The 18,358-nt window shown below is 41.9% G+C and overlaps 1 protein-coding gene across 1 annotated transcript; it reads right to left on the bottom strand.

Moving 5' to 3' along the window:
* Positions 1–1,544: 1,544 nt before the first annotated feature.
* LOC103360011 (laminin subunit alpha-5-like) lies at positions 1,545–18,030 on the bottom strand. The gene is made up of 13 exons (XM_008285630.1): positions 17,528–18,030; positions 9,584–9,685; positions 9,375–9,502; positions 9,199–9,279; positions 8,182–8,396; positions 7,522–7,622; positions 5,269–5,449; positions 4,739–4,822; positions 4,490–4,641; positions 3,643–3,753; positions 3,264–3,375; positions 2,887–3,051; positions 1,545–1,843 (listed from the first exon to the last, which is right to left on the bottom strand). Exons 1-13 carry the CDS (start codon positions 17,633–17,635, stop codon positions 1,545–1,547), a joined length of 1,839 nt encoding a protein of 612 aa, XP_008283852.1. The 5' UTR covers positions 17,636–18,030.
* Positions 18,031–18,358: the final 328 nt, after the last annotated feature.

The following is an 18,358-nucleotide window of genomic DNA, read 5'->3' on the forward strand; positions in this document are numbered from 1 at the left end:
TGCCTGAAAGAAAAAACAGCTTTAAACCTTGAAGTTGTGTGATTCAGTGCACATGCTCAGTGGGGTTTTCTCTGCTGGCTTCACCTGTGTGCTCAGACTCAGCCCATAGATTTAACATTGTGATGATAGCAAAATTTCACAAATTTCTAAATTTTACACAAGAAAATTCATTAGAATGGGTCAAAATCAACTTTGTTTGTTGGAGATGTTCTGTTAATTGTGCTACAGATGTTTGGTTTTTAATGGGGGTCTTTGGAGATACTGCTATTTGGGCAGCAGGTGGTTATCTTGTTTTAATATTAAGGGGACAAAGTATCCACCAAATCTATCTCGAGAGGCTGAGTACTATCACTTCTGGTGAGCCCTACGGTACCTGATCTTGGAAAAAAATATGCACAGTAATCAATGGCGAGATCATTTTTGATCCTGTTTGAACCGAGCCATCAATTGCACGTAGAATTTTTGTCAAATTAAAAGACAATTTTGCAGTAAAGACAGTAAAACACTATTTATTTTGTGTGAAAATTGTATGAATTAAATTTCTCATTGCATGACAAACAACAACACAAGATTGCCATTATCTTGGCAGATGTCACTTTGAGGAAGAGAAAAGGTCTTATAAGAGGTGGGTGAAAACCACAACAAGTCTGGCCACACTGAGAGATATGTGAATGTGGCAAGCCTACCTATTTATCTCAATCTTCAGCAGCTCTGGGTAGCTTTGGGGAAAAGCTGCAATGAGGTCAAAACTTGCAAAATTCGCAACACAATTCAAATGGAATCCAAACTTTTTTGATTGTCACTATACATATATTTTCTGACCTGGTGCTACATTTCACAGTAGCAACTGGAGTTTAAATGCAGTAAATACTGTGGCAAATGTTCAAGCAAAAGGCTCAGCTGTAATTTTAACACTGCTTTTAAACAACACTACTTTACCGCTTTATGTCGTAGTATGTCTTCAGGGTTGCCAAAGAAATTGCAGATGCATCGACATATATTAATACAGCATGCATCTCTGCTTATAATAAAGCAGATTTAAAGTAAATACCCCTGCCAAGATGTCTAAACAATTTCTCCGCTATCTATCTGGCCATCTATGACATATTCAGCATAATATTTGCAGAGCAGTCTAAAAGCTTGTCAGTGTTTTGGATTTCTCTCGTGGAGAATTACATGAATCTCCTCCCTCCAGTCTTGATTCTGTGAATTGGCTGGCTGCACCGTGTTTCTACGTGTGGGCTCTGGATATTGTCATGGGAAAAAGCATTGCAGCTTCTCCCCCTGTGCGGGCCTCCTCCTAATGTAACAGTCCAAAGCTCCCACACATGGTTGTAGTTCTGTTCTCAGCACTTAAATACCACAAGCAATAGACTCCTCTGACATGCTGGGCAAACTACAACCAGATCGCTCTCTTAAAGCCTTCTTGTGCAACTGTGTGTGTAGAATCCTTTTGTGATAAAGCAAAACTCAACACTGTTTGAAACTCTGTGAATGGAGCTAAAGCAGACAGAAGTTAGAGGAGATCTGAGCTCTCTATAGAATCATATACCGATGCATCCATACTGACAAACAGAGTTGTTGAGGAGTGTTGAAGGAGGGGTGAGTGAAGGTTGTAGCTGGAGCTGAGAGGGGTTATGAGAAATCACCTCTTTCCTCTGGAATTTGAGGACGCTGGCTCTGTTCTTGTCCTCAGTCTCCTGCACGGTGCTAGATGCTTTCAGGAGAAATCCACGGGCGTCCGACAGCCTGCTGGAGAGTCGGGTCAGAACCTCTCTGATGGATGGGAGGCGGCCGTCCGTCATCACCAGCTTCTTCTCCAACTGACGGATGCGCCTCAGCACTGAATACACAACCAGAAACATCACCTCCTCATCATTCGTGTCACATCTGGGTCAACTCAGGAGTTGCTACTGTAGACGTCTGTGACAAATTTGTTGTTTTTAAAAAAAAATCGAATATGAGTTTGTGGTTGGTCACAGCTGTGACTACAGTTTCCATCTACATTTTTTTTTTACTGTGTCTGTGTTCTTTGTAACTTAGTGATGTTTTCTTCTTTAACTGTTAGTTTTCTTTAACAATGTTAGCATTTTTTATTTTTTTTTTGCTCTTAAAGTTTGACAACACAAAATCAAGGTTTTTAACAGCTTTAAAATGGGTCTGGGGACGGTAGTGTTGGGCAGCTTCCAGATATCAATACCACATGCTGTCAATTCAAAATTTCGCAATTTTTAGATATCCCATCAGCCTCAGTTGCACTCCATATTTAGTGCTAATTAGTAACTGCTGCTCTCTCTCTGTTCGTATTTGGCTCAAAAACCAGTTGTGCCTATTGGTCCTCTCAAACCTGCTAGCATTGCTGGAGTTTAGCATCGCTAGTGTAGTTGGCCCAGTCGATATTTTTGGGACAGCCATAGTTATTAGAACAGTTAGAAATGTTTGCTTTTCTCCCATAAAATTCGAATTCATAAGAATTAAAAGACATTCTTGTTCAGATTGGCACTCTCAGGGGTTTTGCTGGAAAGACCAAAGTTAACAAAATATTAACTAAAATGAGCAAAGACAGGTAGATAACGCTCTACAACTGAGTCTCTTGGCTTAATTTTGGACTGTTCTACTCTCAACATTATCCCATAATTGCCAGACTTATTTGCCAACATAAGCTTTTTAACTGGCCTTTTAGTTTACCTACCATCATGTTTTATACCTTCCACACCATTTAGTACAATCATGTGTTCTTTAAATATGCTGAATCTTTCATTTAATATTGATGTTTATACATATTTTACCAAACCCAGCTCACTACAGTGAGACCAGGAGGTAACAGTTACTTCGTTTGTGCACTTTGCAGCTTCGTGTTTGCACTGTGTGTCTAAATCTGCTCACAATCGTGGGCCTCAGTCGACTCATCGGTGGCGATGGGCTCTCGCGGCGACAGGTCCAGTGTCCTCATCCAGTTCACCATCTCCTGAGCCGCCTCAGTGTTTTGTCTGACCACCTCCGGATCCACATCCCGTTGAACGCTGTACAGCTCCCAGTCATGGATCATCTCTGTACACAAACACATACATTAATACAAACAGGCTGTGTTAACACTTTACTGTCTTTGCTTCTGTTTTCATTCCATTCCTTGGATCTCATACTACAGTGCTTTCCAACTTTCCATCAGACGTACCCATACGGGCCTGTCAGATGTATGTATGTAACTATGGAAAATTTAAACTTGCATTTTAAAGTTGCACATGAGCACAGCCGTTTAGTACCTTCAATACGTATGTTGAGGTCGGTGAGATTCGTGCTGAGCTGCTCAGCCAGGGTGAAGGTCTCCAGAGTGTCGGTATCCAACTCGCTCCCCAGATTCTTCACCACACTCTCCTGGAAAACAAGAAAAACTAGAAATGACACCAACTAGTGGCTGAAGTCATGTGCTAAGAAGTTAACTCTGGGACTCTAAGGTGTGTTAAACAAAGATTGCAGTAAGTCTAAATCACTGGGACATCTCAGGTCCAACTTTGCTTGCCATGTAAAGAATTTCTAGGATTTCATGGAAGCACATACAGCAAAGCAGCTTAAACTACAAGTACAGTGTTAGGTTACTGCTGAGATGCACATGACTATATGAAAGATGAAGAGTTTGCTGACCGACTCTCCCAGCCGTTTGATGTCCAACACCACAGCGTCTGTCGCCTCCTCCAGCTCACCAGTCTGGGTCTTCATCATAGACGACTTGTTTCTCCAGTTTTCAAACTGAGTCTGGAAACAAAACAGATTATATCCTTTATCAGACCACATTCCAGTGAGTTATTAATAACAATATATTTTTTAAAAACTCATCATACTATGAAGATTTAAAGGAAAAATAAGACAGAATTCCTCCCAAAGAGCCAGACCAATGCAGCTTTTTATGTTTAAATCTGCTTAGAGGTCATTACATTGTTAGCAGACTTGGGGGAAAAACTCCACACCAAGCTAAGATACGACAGAGCAAACATTTTAGCAAATTATTGCCTGTTGAAGCATAAATCAGACACAAAGCAACATCAGCACTGATTTAAAGGTGTCTCTCTGGACACAAGACCAATGTATGTCCAATATTTTGGTTGTCAATAACTCCAGTAACTCTAACAGTAAAGTTTTTAATTGTAAAACCTGTATAATCTGGACACCCCAATATGCTGCAATGATGTCTTCAAAATTCTGGGGGAGGAGGACATCATTTCAGTATATTAATGATTATTTTAACTCTTTTCAGTAATTTTGGCAAACATTTCAGTCTTGAACTTCACATTTTATTTCTACAAATGCAAGACTTTATTTAGGGCTCACGTGTTGCTGTATGACCAAAAACCCCATTTTCACATGATACAAACTTCTATGCAACACAGTTCATATGAAATGTTTAACTCATGCAGCTTTAATTTGTCTTCACAGATATGGAGTATGCCGCTGTGATCTTGTATTTACATTTCGTCCATTATGTTGCATGTACCTGCAGTCGATGAGCGGTGTAGTTGTAGTACTTGAGCCTGTCGTTAGCAGCAGCACCAGTGGAGATGTTCAACACTCCAACTTTGAGCTGGTCCAGTGTCTTATTGGACAGACGCAAGTCTCCAATCAGATGCCAAATGCACTCATCACAACCTAAAACCAGACAAAACATGGATTGGAAGGTGTTTTGTTCTTTTTCACACTACATTTTTCTGTTGTGGAGTCTGCTATTAGAATTTGCTCCACTTACTGATGTTGCACAGGTTGACTGTTGCAGCCTCGGCCAGGCATTCTCCTGTATGCATGTCACAGTAGCCGCTCTCACAGTCACACTCTATGAAAAAAAACAGATATATTTCATCACACACAGTTACACAAAGTTCTGCACATCTTTTAAAATTCCTGATCAGCAGGAAACACGTCAGTGCAGTTATCAAATATATATGGAGACCCACAGATGGTTAGTTGGCTTGACGCCTGCACATCTGTCTTGTGGCCTCTCTTGTGTGGGACTGAGTATTTTAGCAGCTGTGTATGGATATAGATTTGGGTTGCACGGTGATGTCATGCAACTCTCTGCAGAGAGTTTCTGACCACAGGGTCACGGCTCCCAGCAGATGCTTCTCTGACATCATGAGCACTACTGCAGTAGTGGGTGTGGGAACATAAGCATTCAGTGCAGCCTTTTCTTCTGGGAATCTGTTTTGAATGTTTCAACAAATGGTCTTTATTTCAGAACAGTAAGAAAATGTTTGACATGTATAAGGACGGATGACTTACTCTGGCAGCCGGAGGGGCTGTAGTCCCAGTATCCTGGGAGGCAGCGCTCGCAGTAACGACCTCCGGCCCCCGGGCGGCATGGACAGCTGTGAGTGAGGGGATGGCAGGTGGAGCGAAGGGAAGCTTGCCCACATTCACACCTCCGACAGCCCTGACAGCTGGAGAAACCAGAGTAGCCCTCCTAGATTGTATGAATGAAAAACTTTGTTAATGTCTAGTCATCTGCCTGTTTGAGTTAATTTTGAAACATATTGTGCATTATTTATGGGGTACCTGGGGTTTCATTTTGCTACTTACGGGCATAATTTCTATTATAATAACATCATACACAGTGGTCTCAGTGCTGGTATCTCATATTGTGATAACATTACTACTAAAGTCCCAATAAAAAAAGATTTAACCACCTTTAGCAGTTCCTTATACTTTACTGCATTCATTTTACCTTCTACCTTTACAAGCCTTCCAGGGCCTGCTACCGAGAAACCTTCCAACATTATGATGCTGCCACCACCATACTTCAGAGTTGGGATGGCAAGTTTATGATGATGATGTGCAATGTTTGGTGTCCGCCGAACATATAGTCTGAATGCCAAAGAGTTCAATTCTGGTGTCATCAGATATTCAACTACTTGGAAATTTGTTTGTATACATCCACGACTATTGCTTTTCAATAACCTTTTTACCGAGTTGCTTGGGGACTTCTTTTGTGGTTTTGTTGTAGTTCTTGTTGTGGTTATAGCGGCCAGACACCTAGTTCTGTGCCAGGACATTAGTCTGGAATTCTGATCTTTTCCATAGATAATTCATTCACAATTTGTCACTTTGTCTTTGTTGTCTTTTCCAAATAAACATGTTTCGTAAATGTTTTTGCAAATTTGCTAAATATTAAAAAGGGAAATCTCTCGTTTACAAAAGCATTCCAAAAACTTAATGTAACACTTCATAAAAGCCTGTTTAGCAGCAGTTGCACCTTTGACTCTGCTTGGGTAAGTCTCTGCAGGTTTTGCACATGTGGATTTAGGTAGTTTATCTCACTCTCCCTGACAGATCCTCTCCATCTTCTTCAGTTTGGATAGAAAGCATCTGTGAACTGTGATCTTTACATTTATCCTCTTATGTTCTACAAGGTTGAAGTTGGGGTTTTGGTTAGGTCACTCAAGGACAGTCAGAGACTGGTTCTGAAGCCACCCCAGCATTTTCTTGGCTGTATCCTTTAAACAATTGTTGTACTTAAAAGTAAACCATCACCCCAATCTAAAGTCTGTGTCCTCTGAGGCAGGTTTTCTTTTTTCTTTTTTTTTTTCAGGTTTCTTTTTTAAAACCTTGCAATATTTGGCTGCATTCATTGCCTTTTCATTCTGACCAGTCTCTTACCCCCGGCCACTGTGAAGCGGCACCATTGCATGATGTTGCCACCACCATGCTTTTATACAGATGTGGAGTACAGGGAGTTCAATTTTTGTCTCATCAGATCAAAAAAATCTTTTCCCTCATGCTCCCAGAATACTTTAAATGCCTTTAGACAACACTAAATCGACTGTTGTGCGTTTAGACAGATGGATAGAATGTTTTCTGTCTCTCCTGTCCACCATGAGACTTGATTGATGGACTGCTACTGAGATGTTCATCCCTCCTGCAGGTTCTCCCATCTCTGCAGAGAACTCCTGAAGCTCTGTCATAGTGACACTTACACTCTTAGTCACCAACGACCTGCTTAAGGAGGAGTGAGTCCTCATAGTTTCAAACTTATACTATTTAACACTTATAGGGGGCACTGTGCTTTTGGGAACAGGCCAAGCTTTAGAAATGATTTTACACCCTCACCCTGATCTAGGCCTTGCCACTACTTTATCATGGAGATGACATGTAGTGTGACTATGTCTAATCAGTTCAGTTCCACACAGGTGGACTTCGATCGAGTTCTAGAGACATCTTAAAGATGAATGAAGCAACAGGTGGCAACTGACTACGCTGTGGACTGCCACTGTAAAAGAGAAATTTGTGCTTCAGATTTGAAGGAAGTTTGTTTTCCCGTTATCATGATAGTTTACTGAGCGTAGATTACTGGGAAAAACTTTAGACAAGAAAATTTACAACACAACAAAGTGTATAAAAAGTGACAGTGAATACTTTCTGAGGTGTCTACAGCTCAGAATGGCCAAAGCTACAAAAAGAAAACTGATGTGATCTTTTGAACTGTCCATCAACAGTGAATGTCTGCGTCTCCTTGCAGGAATCTTGGGTTTGTCTCACCTCACACTGGTCGCAGAGTCGTCCAGTGACTCCTGGCTTGCAGTGACACACTCCTGTCCTGTCGTCGCATGAAGAGGTGCCACATTTGTTGCACTCGCATTCTAGGAGAGACGCAGGACATAGACAGGGATGAGAACTTTAGAGGTCAAATTACATCACAAGCATGGTGGAAAGGGTTATTTTTGGACTTGCAGGGCCTCGAAAGGCATATTGTAATCCTTGATCTGGAATTGTGACCTTGTCTTGTCTTTCCATAGAGAAACTTTGACGTTGCATACACACTGCACGCATAATGCTGAAAACGAAACTTGTCTTGCACATCTTGTAAAAACACAATTCCTCAAACGGCTCTTATTTTTACTCCAACACAGCATGACATAACACTGCAGGTTATCATGCTTTACAACACTGATTTGGAGGAATGTACGTCTGGTGTCACTGGGTGTGTGACAAGTATGTACAACAGCCAGCCGGAGCAACTGTGTCAACAAGCTTCATTAATCTTCCTGCTTTTATTATACATCCAGCTTTGTGATAAGCTTAAGATGCATGAGTTGCATTATTGGGGTTTAACAGAGCATTAAACAGCAAACAGCTTTCATGGATCAAGCATCTCTTGAATGACGGTTCAGGATGTGGGAGTTCACTCGTTGCCCTCACCTCTGCAGTTCTTGGCACTGATGGCGTCGCCGTAGAAACCTGGAGCGCACCTCTCGCAGTTGGCGCCAGCGGTGTTTCCCCAGCAGTGCTGGCAGTGACCCGTCACGTTGTGGCACTCGCTGAAGATCAGGTTCGGGTCGGAGTTGCCGTTACAGTCGCACCTCTTGCAGGAATTACCAATTGCCATTGGGTTGCCATAGTACCCAGGAGCACACCTGGATAAGGAAAACAGCAGACATATCACTGCCTATCACAAGGAAAGAAGTTAAGGATAAACACGTGTTTGGATACTCAGTGATTTAAACAACCTACAGACAAACGGACACCTACATGTAGTGTGCTACATATTATTTTGGGAAGGTGGAGTGTTGGTGTGGTGGTGCAGCTTGAAGAGCAAACAAACTGAATTTTGGGCCTTTATTAATGAACAAAAGATTAAGTTTACTTTAGCTTTTAATTATCATTGCAGCTTAAGTCAGTGTAGTTTGTTGGCTGAACATATTTTCATTAGAAGCTGTCTGAATTCAAAAAGATTGATGCAAACTGTTGTATTATTTTAAGTATTTTGGAGTGCAGTGATGTGACTAATGAGTGGACACAAGAGTAGCTGTGCTGCACTTGCAGGTTTTTTTTTGTGTGTAAATGCCTGTGTTCTGTGAAGCATCCAATGGAAACTGTTGGTGTTTTTTAAATGTTTGCCAAACAAGCATTTGAACCTCTTGAACACAGATACGAGGAAACCTGAATAATTTATGAGGATTCGTAAATTATTTATTTAGCACTCTTTAAGAAATTAGCCACACATTCCAAACATGCTGCACACAGGTTGCAGTTAATCTACTGTAACGTCAGTAAAGTGAGTATTGTGGACTTAAATGTGGCTGATGCCCCGACATGAAGTTCTGCTCACATCAGACACTCATCCACAGTTTTTCATGAATGTGCATGGAGCATTTTTCAGGTAAAGTGGATTTACACTGTTCTTGACTGCTTGTTCAGAGCCTCCTCAGCACTGACCTCTCACAGATATGTCCAGCATAGCCCTCTTGGCACTTGCACCGCAGAATGGCACTTCCTCTGTCACAGTGCACTGCGAAACTGGCCGGACACACAGGGGAAAGTATTTGAGAGATTACACGCTGCTTGCCAACATTCATCCCTGTGGTTGCACAAACAAGAACAGACCAGCTTACTTATTGGAGGGGACGGACAGGGGGCAGGCGCAGGGTTTGCAGGTGTGGCGTCCATCCAGGGTGGGAGCCACCATGTATCCGTCTTCACACATTTCACAGAAATCACCTGTACTGCGGTCTCTGCAGTTCTGGAAGGGAGAGACATTAAATTCATGGCATGCTTTGTTCAGTTGGATAGTTTGAGTAAAAAAACAATGCAGCAAACTTACTATACAAACACCAGTGATGTCTTCACAGTAGTCAGCGTGGCCTTTGCAGTTACATGGTAGGCATATGTTCTGCTCGCTGAGGAAAAATCCCTTTGTGCACACCTGTATTGGCAACAGAAATGTAAATTCTAAGTAAATAATTAGCAGAAACAGAGCAGAGGAACTGTTTAGTAACTATACATAGAAGTTATTGTCCATAAATCTTATCAACATACAGTTTGAACCTGTGCATCAAGCAAGCTGATTGGTTGTTTCAAGCTCAAAACAGAGATGGAAACGAGGCTGAACACATTAGATAAGCGTATTAAAGAAACTGCCATGTAACTGAGTGACCCCAGTGCGCCTGAAGAAGCATCTGGAGCCACATGGACTGTATCCTGCTAAAACCTTTGCTTTTGTGTACATTTTTCAATCCCTGAATAGGTGAATAGGCTACATGTGTACTGTCTAAAAATATAGACTGAAAGCAGAATATATTGTGTACAAAGCTGACATTAAGGCTTGGCGGCTCAATCTTATGGAGAGCTGATGTGTATGCCATGGAAATTTGCCTTGATAGTGGTAGTAGAGATAACATCAAGTCACCAAAATGAATAAAGAGTAAATTTCACAACAAACTGTCTGCAAAACTTTCAAACAGCTTCTTGTGATGTCAGGAATGTTTGGCTTTCTCAGTCTTCCAGTCCCTTTATAAATGTTCAGTGGGGTTGAGGTCAGGTGACTGTGGAGGAGAGTCCATGACAGTCGGCACTCCTTAGTCTTCTTTGGTCTTCAGGTCAAAGCTTTGAAGTGAGTTTGGACTCATTATTCTGCTGCAGTTTGAATCCTTCCACACAAAGATGCAAACCAGAGGGTGCAGCATGTCTTTGAAAAATGGAGTGCTACTTCTCCTTGGTCAGAGTGGAGTGGATTCCAAATCCAGAGACACAAAACAGACAAAAGATATTACTGCCACCACTGTGGATCTGATACACTCAAAAAAAATCTGTAACTTGGATTCATTAGTAGCTAGGCCTTTTTCCATCATCTGCTGGGAAACACTGGTAAATCTTAGCACTTGAAGCATTTGGCCTCGTTTCCCCTCCTGAGAAGGGGTTTAAAGACGCCACATGTCTTCTGGGAGCATGACTAGACAGGCCTTTTGTTGATTGGAGTCTTCCATTCTTTAACAAATTCTGTATCTGTGATAAAGTTGCTTTTCTATCTCTCAGTGAAGACAGTTTAACATATGTATTTTCAGATGGTTTGCTCACTTTTGGTCTGCCTGAATATGGTTTGGATACAGCTGCCCACTTAGAAACCATCTGTCTATCCATGATGTGAAAGCTCCTCTTTGCTGAGAGTTACAATCTTACTTGTTGCACTTTCACTTTCGATGTCATGTTTCTGATTATCACAGATTTCTGATGTAGTCTCACACTTTGAGACCCCATTGTATCCCAAATAGATGCACTTATTATTTGTGCAGAACTAGAGGATGTCAAGGCATTTTCTAACTAACTGGTAATGGCATGAACCTAAGACTTACATCGACTTACACCTACAACGAGGTGTTGTACAATGAGAGCACAATTTGTAGCAGGTTGTTAGCAAATTTTCAATAATGTTCTTAATAAATGCAGCATTATCAGTCATCACAGTGGTTTCTTTGCCCTATGCTGATATTGCTGTTTTAGTCAACAGACATATGATATGGGCCATAAAGGCAGTTCTGTTCCATTCCCCCCTGGGATATAGAAACACTTTGCACTGGTCGGTCACAGTTTGTCTTGAACACAGGAGCTCTGGCTGGAAACTGTTAAGCATCACAGAAGTCTTTGTCATGGTGACCCTTTGCTAGCTACTCTGTTACAATGCTCTCTGCTTGCAAATATGGAACTACTGAGTGCCAAGTCTGAGGTACCACAGGTTACTACTGTATGTAATACTTGAAATGTGTATTAGCTACATCAGATCAAAGACAAAAACAACAGATCACAACATCTCTACCTCTAAATGTTCCTGAGTCAATCTGAAGTCTGTAAGACGACCAGTAAAAAAAATCCTCAAACAAAAACCTCAGCACATCAAGAAAAAAGTGGAGAAACTCTTATAAGAGAGGCGATTCATTTTGAAACCTGGAACATATTGAATCAGTCATGACCAAACTCAGCACTCACCTAAAAGACACACAACACTCCAGTATAAACTTAGGATACTGTTTCGAATGAATCTTCTAAACTTTTGCAAAACTACTTTATTCATCTGCTACACATATCACCCCGGCTCATCAAAGACAGAGACTGCTTTTTAAGTGCAAATAGATTACTAAAACAGACACAGGTCCAGGCCAAAGGGTAAGGGGACACCTTCTCCAACCTCCAAGTTGTACGGAAAAGCTGTCTGAAAGGTATTATAGTACCTTTAAAGGGTACTCAGCTTGTTTGAGAAAAACAATATATCTGAAGTACAGCACTAACACACTTCTATTAAACTGTGTTACACTGATGATCAGTTAGATAGTTTTGCAGTTTAACTTCAGCACTAGATATACAAACAATTTAAGCTCTGACCTACATGTTTTAAGTAACATTTCTTAACTCTCCAGTGCAAGTTGTGAGGAAACTCTTCCGAATTGCAGCATCCTCCCTTTTTACAGAATGTCATGTTAAACCCTGCATCCTGTCTGATGTTTGTTCACCAGGCCTTCTCAGGATGGTGTGATGTAAGAGTCACACACACACATACACACACACACACACACACTCACACACGCGCACACGCACCCACACACACATGCACGCATGTGTCTGAACATCTTTTGAAGCAGCACCATTCAATGAGGCGTACAATCACACTCTGTTTGCAGCAGACTGTAAGAACTCCACAGTTTGACCTCGTTGTTCCAGCCAGTCAGCTGGACATTGATGCTTTGCATTCAGAATGAGCAGAAGATGGAACATTCCACGGACGTACAGTAGCCTTTTGCCCACTTGTGCTTCATACTTTCCTTTGATTTATCCACAGATGGGCTGTGAGACAAAGGCACTATTATTTAGACAGCTAAATGTGAAACATCCTGCAAACAGCAGCTCTGATTCTTCCTGCAGACCCTTTTCCTGTGGGTCTCCCTGACCCGCAGCGCACATACGCTGATAGCACAGCCATCCGTCATTGCCATGTAAACACTCAATGTGTCAACCATCCATGTAAACACATCAAACACATTGAATTAATCATGCCAGCGGGTTCGGGGCTCACAGGAAGAAGAAAAAAAAAGAAGCTAAAATGATCCCAAATGGTAGCTCAAGCCACGAGGAGCAATAAACCCCAAGTTTATGGGAAGAGCACTGAGATGCCTGCTATTTACCATTTGTAAAGCCACTTAACAGAGTTTTGAAATGGTTCAGACCTATTAACTGCGTGACAGTGCATGATGGGTCAAACAGCTGCAGAGTATATACACAGGAGGTCACAGGACAGGGGGTGGAGGGTTGGAGTCAGGAGATGGAGCAGATGGTGTTTAGGTAGAACTTGGATGTCTTTAGACTCCTCTAAAATGAGAGGAATGTATGTCTATTGAAGCCAGCTAAACAGCTTGTGGAATAAACTTTTTCTTCCTGTGTTTGGATGACTTGTTGCAATAACCATTTGTAATTCGAGCTCTGGACCTAAAAGTTCAGCACTTACCAAAATGAGATGAGAATACTAATCTTAAGTTTGTAATGTCAAAGTTAGCTGATATGGTGAATTTTATGCTAAAGATAACAATACTAGAGAGGAGAAGACTACCACTGTACAAACACATCCAGAGGACAGAAAACGTACACATGTTGACCTTTTTTTTTTTTTCATTTTCCTTCTCTGAGTTTAAGCAATCAACATCAAGCCATGCACAGCAGGTTTCCAGGGCAGCTCATGGGTACCTTTTCTGTAGTAGGTACTTTTTTCCCTCTCAAAAAGAGATTCTACAAGGACGGTTCACAACATGCACAGTAGTTGGGATTGCCCTATAATGTTGCCCAAGTTCCTGCAATGGAAAATAGCCTAAGGTTAGCAACAAGCTGATGGACATATTGGAGCATTTAGAGCTAAATAGCCAGAATTTTTCTTAGGTGTTTGTGGAGACCCAAAGGACAGAAAATATCTCAGTGTTAGTATTGTTTGTACTTTGTGGATGTGCAAATAGTTAAGTATTTGCTAAGATATTGTGCATACAGCTTTTGCAGTTACATGGACTTAAATATCGCAGCTATGATGGAGTTTTGGAAGAATCACATTTTGTGCAAGGAAACACTATATCCTGATTTTATAAACCTGGATAAGCTCTTATTCTTGAGAAACCAGATTATATTAGCTGGAGCACTCTGAAAGAAACTGCTGCAAATATACGTCTTATACAAGTTTCTGACCGCTGCCGAGTACCTGCGTGGATGCTGCTGCATCCAAGTGATGAACAGAAACACAAACTAAGCATTATTTCCCACAGTTACCCAGTTTGCGCGACACTATGGCTTGAAAAAACATTTCTCGGTTCTCCATGTAAACACCATATTCCAAATCTGATCAGAACCAGGATTAGCCTCATAACCGAGATGTATCATGGAAACTTCCAGTTTGACAGCCACTGGCCGACACAAACAAGATAGAAACATGCTCATTGGTGAGCTAAGGTTGATTGCTAACCAGTTTTGGACAGTCTGGTATCCACCTTTTATACTAGACTAACTAGTCCTGACTCCAGCTCATTAATTAACCAAAAATTATTTCAGTCTTGCCATTCTATCTCTCAGAAAGACAGCAAATAAGTGTTTTCCCCTGATGATTTACTCATTACTTTAAGACTCATTTCTCTTTTGGTGAATCTGAAAACTGGATTAGGATTTTCAAACATGATGGTACTCAGAAACAATTGACATCTGCAGCACTCTGCCAGCTGTGAGCATGCTCAGTAATGTGAACTATTTCCGCGGCCCTCCTACTGTGTCCTCAACAGTGAAGAACAAAGCTGGCATTCAACATGTGATATAGCCGCTCTCTGTTTTCAAGAGAAGCGGCTTTTCCAGTGATTTGATCGCTTTTTCTGCTCTGGCATCAGTGTATTTCCTGTGTGTTGACCATACGGCTCTATCTTTGCGATACAGAGCACAAAAACAGGATTTGGCTCCACAGATGAGCTCTGTCCAAAGTCTGCAGCCTCTCTCGTGTCATGTAGATCCAAAACTGTGAAGCCCACCACCCCCCTGTAGTGTGTGTATGGATGGGAAGCCTGTATGACAGCTGGAAGATAACTTTTAACTGCTATTGCTAATATCCTGTGTACATCAGCCTGTCTGTGGAGTTTTACTATGGTGGGGGAATTAAGTGGATTAAATGTAGAAGACTGAATGGTTGATTCTCATTTCCGCTTGGCCTCCTGACTGGAACTTGCTGCTGTACTTTTACCGACCTTGAAGGCTCAGACACTGGATTTAGTCATGCTAACTCTTGTGAACATCCTCAGGATGGGACAGATCCCGGGTCATGAGAACCTCATCCAAACTCAATAACTCTGTGGAGACCGTCTGGCTGTGGGGGCCAGGCCTCCTCTCGGGGGACCCTCAGTTCAGGGAAAAATTCAGGGAAATAAACATATATATATATCCGAAAATGCATGAGGCCTTGCCACGTTTGAGGATGAAATATGCTCACATTCACTTTTGCATTTTGATCTACAACCATTGTATCAGCAAATTTCATCATACTGATCAGTTCAGAGTTCTGAGAAAGCAACCATATACTGATGGTCACAGTGTTACAGAACATTCATGTAAAAAAATACAGTTATAACTCATCTGTGGTCTGATAATTTGCTACAACTTTCTGGAGTAATAGTAAATTTACAGCTTGAAAGCATGACTGGCTTGATCTCTTAGAATGATCTCTTTTAAGTTTAAATTTAAACAGCTAAATTTAGAGAAGATGTGCTATTTTAACTTAAAAGAGGTTCCTGGAGGATTTTTTTTTAGTTAATTATCGGCCTAACTCACATTATTTTACTTTTAACACTAAAGTTATATTGTTATTGTGTACATTGCAATATTTTCACATGTATCCTTATAACAAGATCAGTTTGCTTCATTTTATCATAAAGAAATAACAAGGTTAAAAGTAATTTTATGCTTTATTTTAGTCAAATATAAAACAATTTTTAATTATAATGATAATATTAGTTTAAAATGGAACCCCAAATCATACAAAAATGTGACTTTAAAGAACTGTTCTGAGGAGGTAACCTGGAAGTAAGGTTCCCTCAAGGAATCATCTTGAACTCAAAAGGTTCCTCCGCAGTACTAATGGTGAGAAACCCCAAAAAGGTTTCTCTAGGCTCTTCATCTTTTATAACTGTGGGGTCAAATTGTACAAGAAAGGTGTACAATAATCAGTCTTGACAGAAATACTAGTTTAGTTGAGTTAATTCTGAATACATGCATTGGTGCATTAGGACTGTACGTATTACAGTCTGGCACAACATTCCTATAAAGCGAAGCATCGGTAGGGTTTTTTCAGATTTACTATGAGACAAAGAAACCAGACTTGGTAAACTTGGTTTGGTTTGTGTGGGATGTGAACAAAGAACAGACAAATTACACATGTCTAGCCAATAGCCTGACTCTCCACACCCAGTTGGCCATAAGTCATGAGGTATGTGATCGTTCAACATGGAAGCAATTCCTCAGGATGTTTGGCTGGACTAAGGTGGATTTATGGTCAACACAAAGGGTTACGATGTTATAGGGGTAATGGAGGTGACACCAAAGACACCTCCGGTTAATTTATATTTCAGCATTGACCTTCCAGTTTGACTGGAGTAGCAGCCCTACAGTAAAAGTGGGAAGTCTTGCTCAATAAGGCTTTTCAGTTGCCACAGGAGATGAGTGAAATTGTAACTTTGTCTCCTGTAACTACGAAAAAAACAGATTACAGCATTAGATGAGGTGTGTAAACACAGGAAATGACCATTTACAGCTCCTGCAGTCTTCATGTGGCATCTAGTCTGGAAGTGAAGTTACATTTTTGATGTAATCTCAGAGTTTACGCATCAAATTGCCTTTAAAAATTTTAAAAAGCTGTATTCACTTAGGAGTATTTTTCAGCTTGGAACCAGCTTTGGTTACTGATTGCGATACCAAGTTTGTTTTGATGACAATTTCATGGTTTCGTTCTTACACTTGGGTTAGAAAACACTCCCCAAACTGCTTTTCTGCCAGAATTGCAACAGACGAAGAGCACCTTGTGTATCTTTAGACAGTGCAGCCAAACAAATCCATGACTTTGGCTCTTGCTTTCCTGCTTTGCCTTTATCATTACTTAAAATGTGCACATACACCAACCTTTGTGATCTCCATCACATTTTCACATTCACATTTCATGCGTCTTTCCCATGAATGCAATTAGGGTGTACACTGGCTGAAAGTTTTATCCCCAAAAATCTGGTTTGTTAAGTTGAGCCTGTGAGTTTATATCCAGTGAAGCTATGCGAAGCTGTGGCCTGTGTGCCAGCAGTCATTAATGGCTTCTCATGCCCTTAATGCCTATTGTGTTCTTTCTCTGTCTCTCTGGGTTGTTGCTCAACATTTGGCAGCTGGTTTCCATTAGGGAGCTGTCAGGGAGGGGCAGGAGGGGCATGACAACAGTGGAGACAGTAACTTAGAGCCCATCTGAGCTTCAGCCCCGGGGTACCTCTGATGACACAAACACACACATGCGTGAACACAAAGCAGGACTGTTGGAAAGTTTCAGTGTCCAGAGAGAGTCCCAAGGGAGCTCTCAAACTCCCAAATCGCTTAGAAATCGGCCTCATCCTTGACAGTCTAACAGTGAGCTTCATTCTACATATGTACAGCAGGCAAAGACAGTCAAACATAGCTGCTGCTGGCATGCACGATATACCAGCACCCCCCCTCCAAAAAAAATCTGTCTTACTTTCAGCACCGACTGTTGCTGTTCCCCAAGCCTGGCGGCAGAAGCTGGATAGACAGTCCCTGAGAGGATGCAGAGAAGGCAGAGCCAGGACAGAGTTTTAGCAGCCATGTTTGTGTTTTTTGCCCAGTGATTCCCCTCTTCTCCGTCAGTCAGTGTCTCCTGGCGGTCGGGAAAGTCTCTGGGCAGCTTCCTCTTTGCTCGGCTGCACTGGTTGGCTTCACTTTTCCCCGACGTCCAGATGCGGCACTGCCCCTCGTCCCGGCCCGGGCTGAGTCCCGTAAAACAAACTTGTGTGGACTTCCTCCCTTTCTCTCTCTCTCTCTCCCTCTCTCTCACTCCCTCATTCCCTCACTCCCTCCCTGCCCTGATTCTTCTCCCTTAGCGGACTTGCCTCTCCCCTGAGCCTGTGTCCAAATCACATACAGATGGGAAGGCTGGAAACTGACAGAAAGAGTGAGAGAGAAAGGACAGCAGACAAATGAGCAACTGTCTGTCTCTTGAACAGGCTCGAGGCAGACAGTGCACCCATCCAGACTGCCGACCTCCCACCCGCCCCCCCTCGAACCCAACCCAACTTGCAGAGTCAGATTGAGTGTGAGCCCCTCGTCTCCATTTGCAGGACCGTGGCACCCTTTTCACCTTGGGCTCAACAGGCAGCACCCCTCCCTCTGCCGATCTCCCCCCTTTTCTTCCCTCCTCTATTCGGCCAGGGTGGGCAGAGGGTTGAGAGCTTCAACACTCACTCTGCACTCCACAGGCAGAAAAGAAACAGCTGCTCAGATATCCCGGCCTCAGCTCCACCTCGCAGCCCCAGACACGAGCTTTCTGTTT

The sequence above is a fragment of the Stegastes partitus genome, unplaced genomic scaffold (genome assembly GCF_000690725.1).
Source record: "Stegastes partitus isolate 25-593 unplaced genomic scaffold, Stegastes_partitus-1.0.2 Scaffold411, whole genome shotgun sequence".
Classification (NCBI taxonomy): Eukaryota; Metazoa; Chordata; class Actinopteri; family Pomacentridae; genus Stegastes; species Stegastes partitus.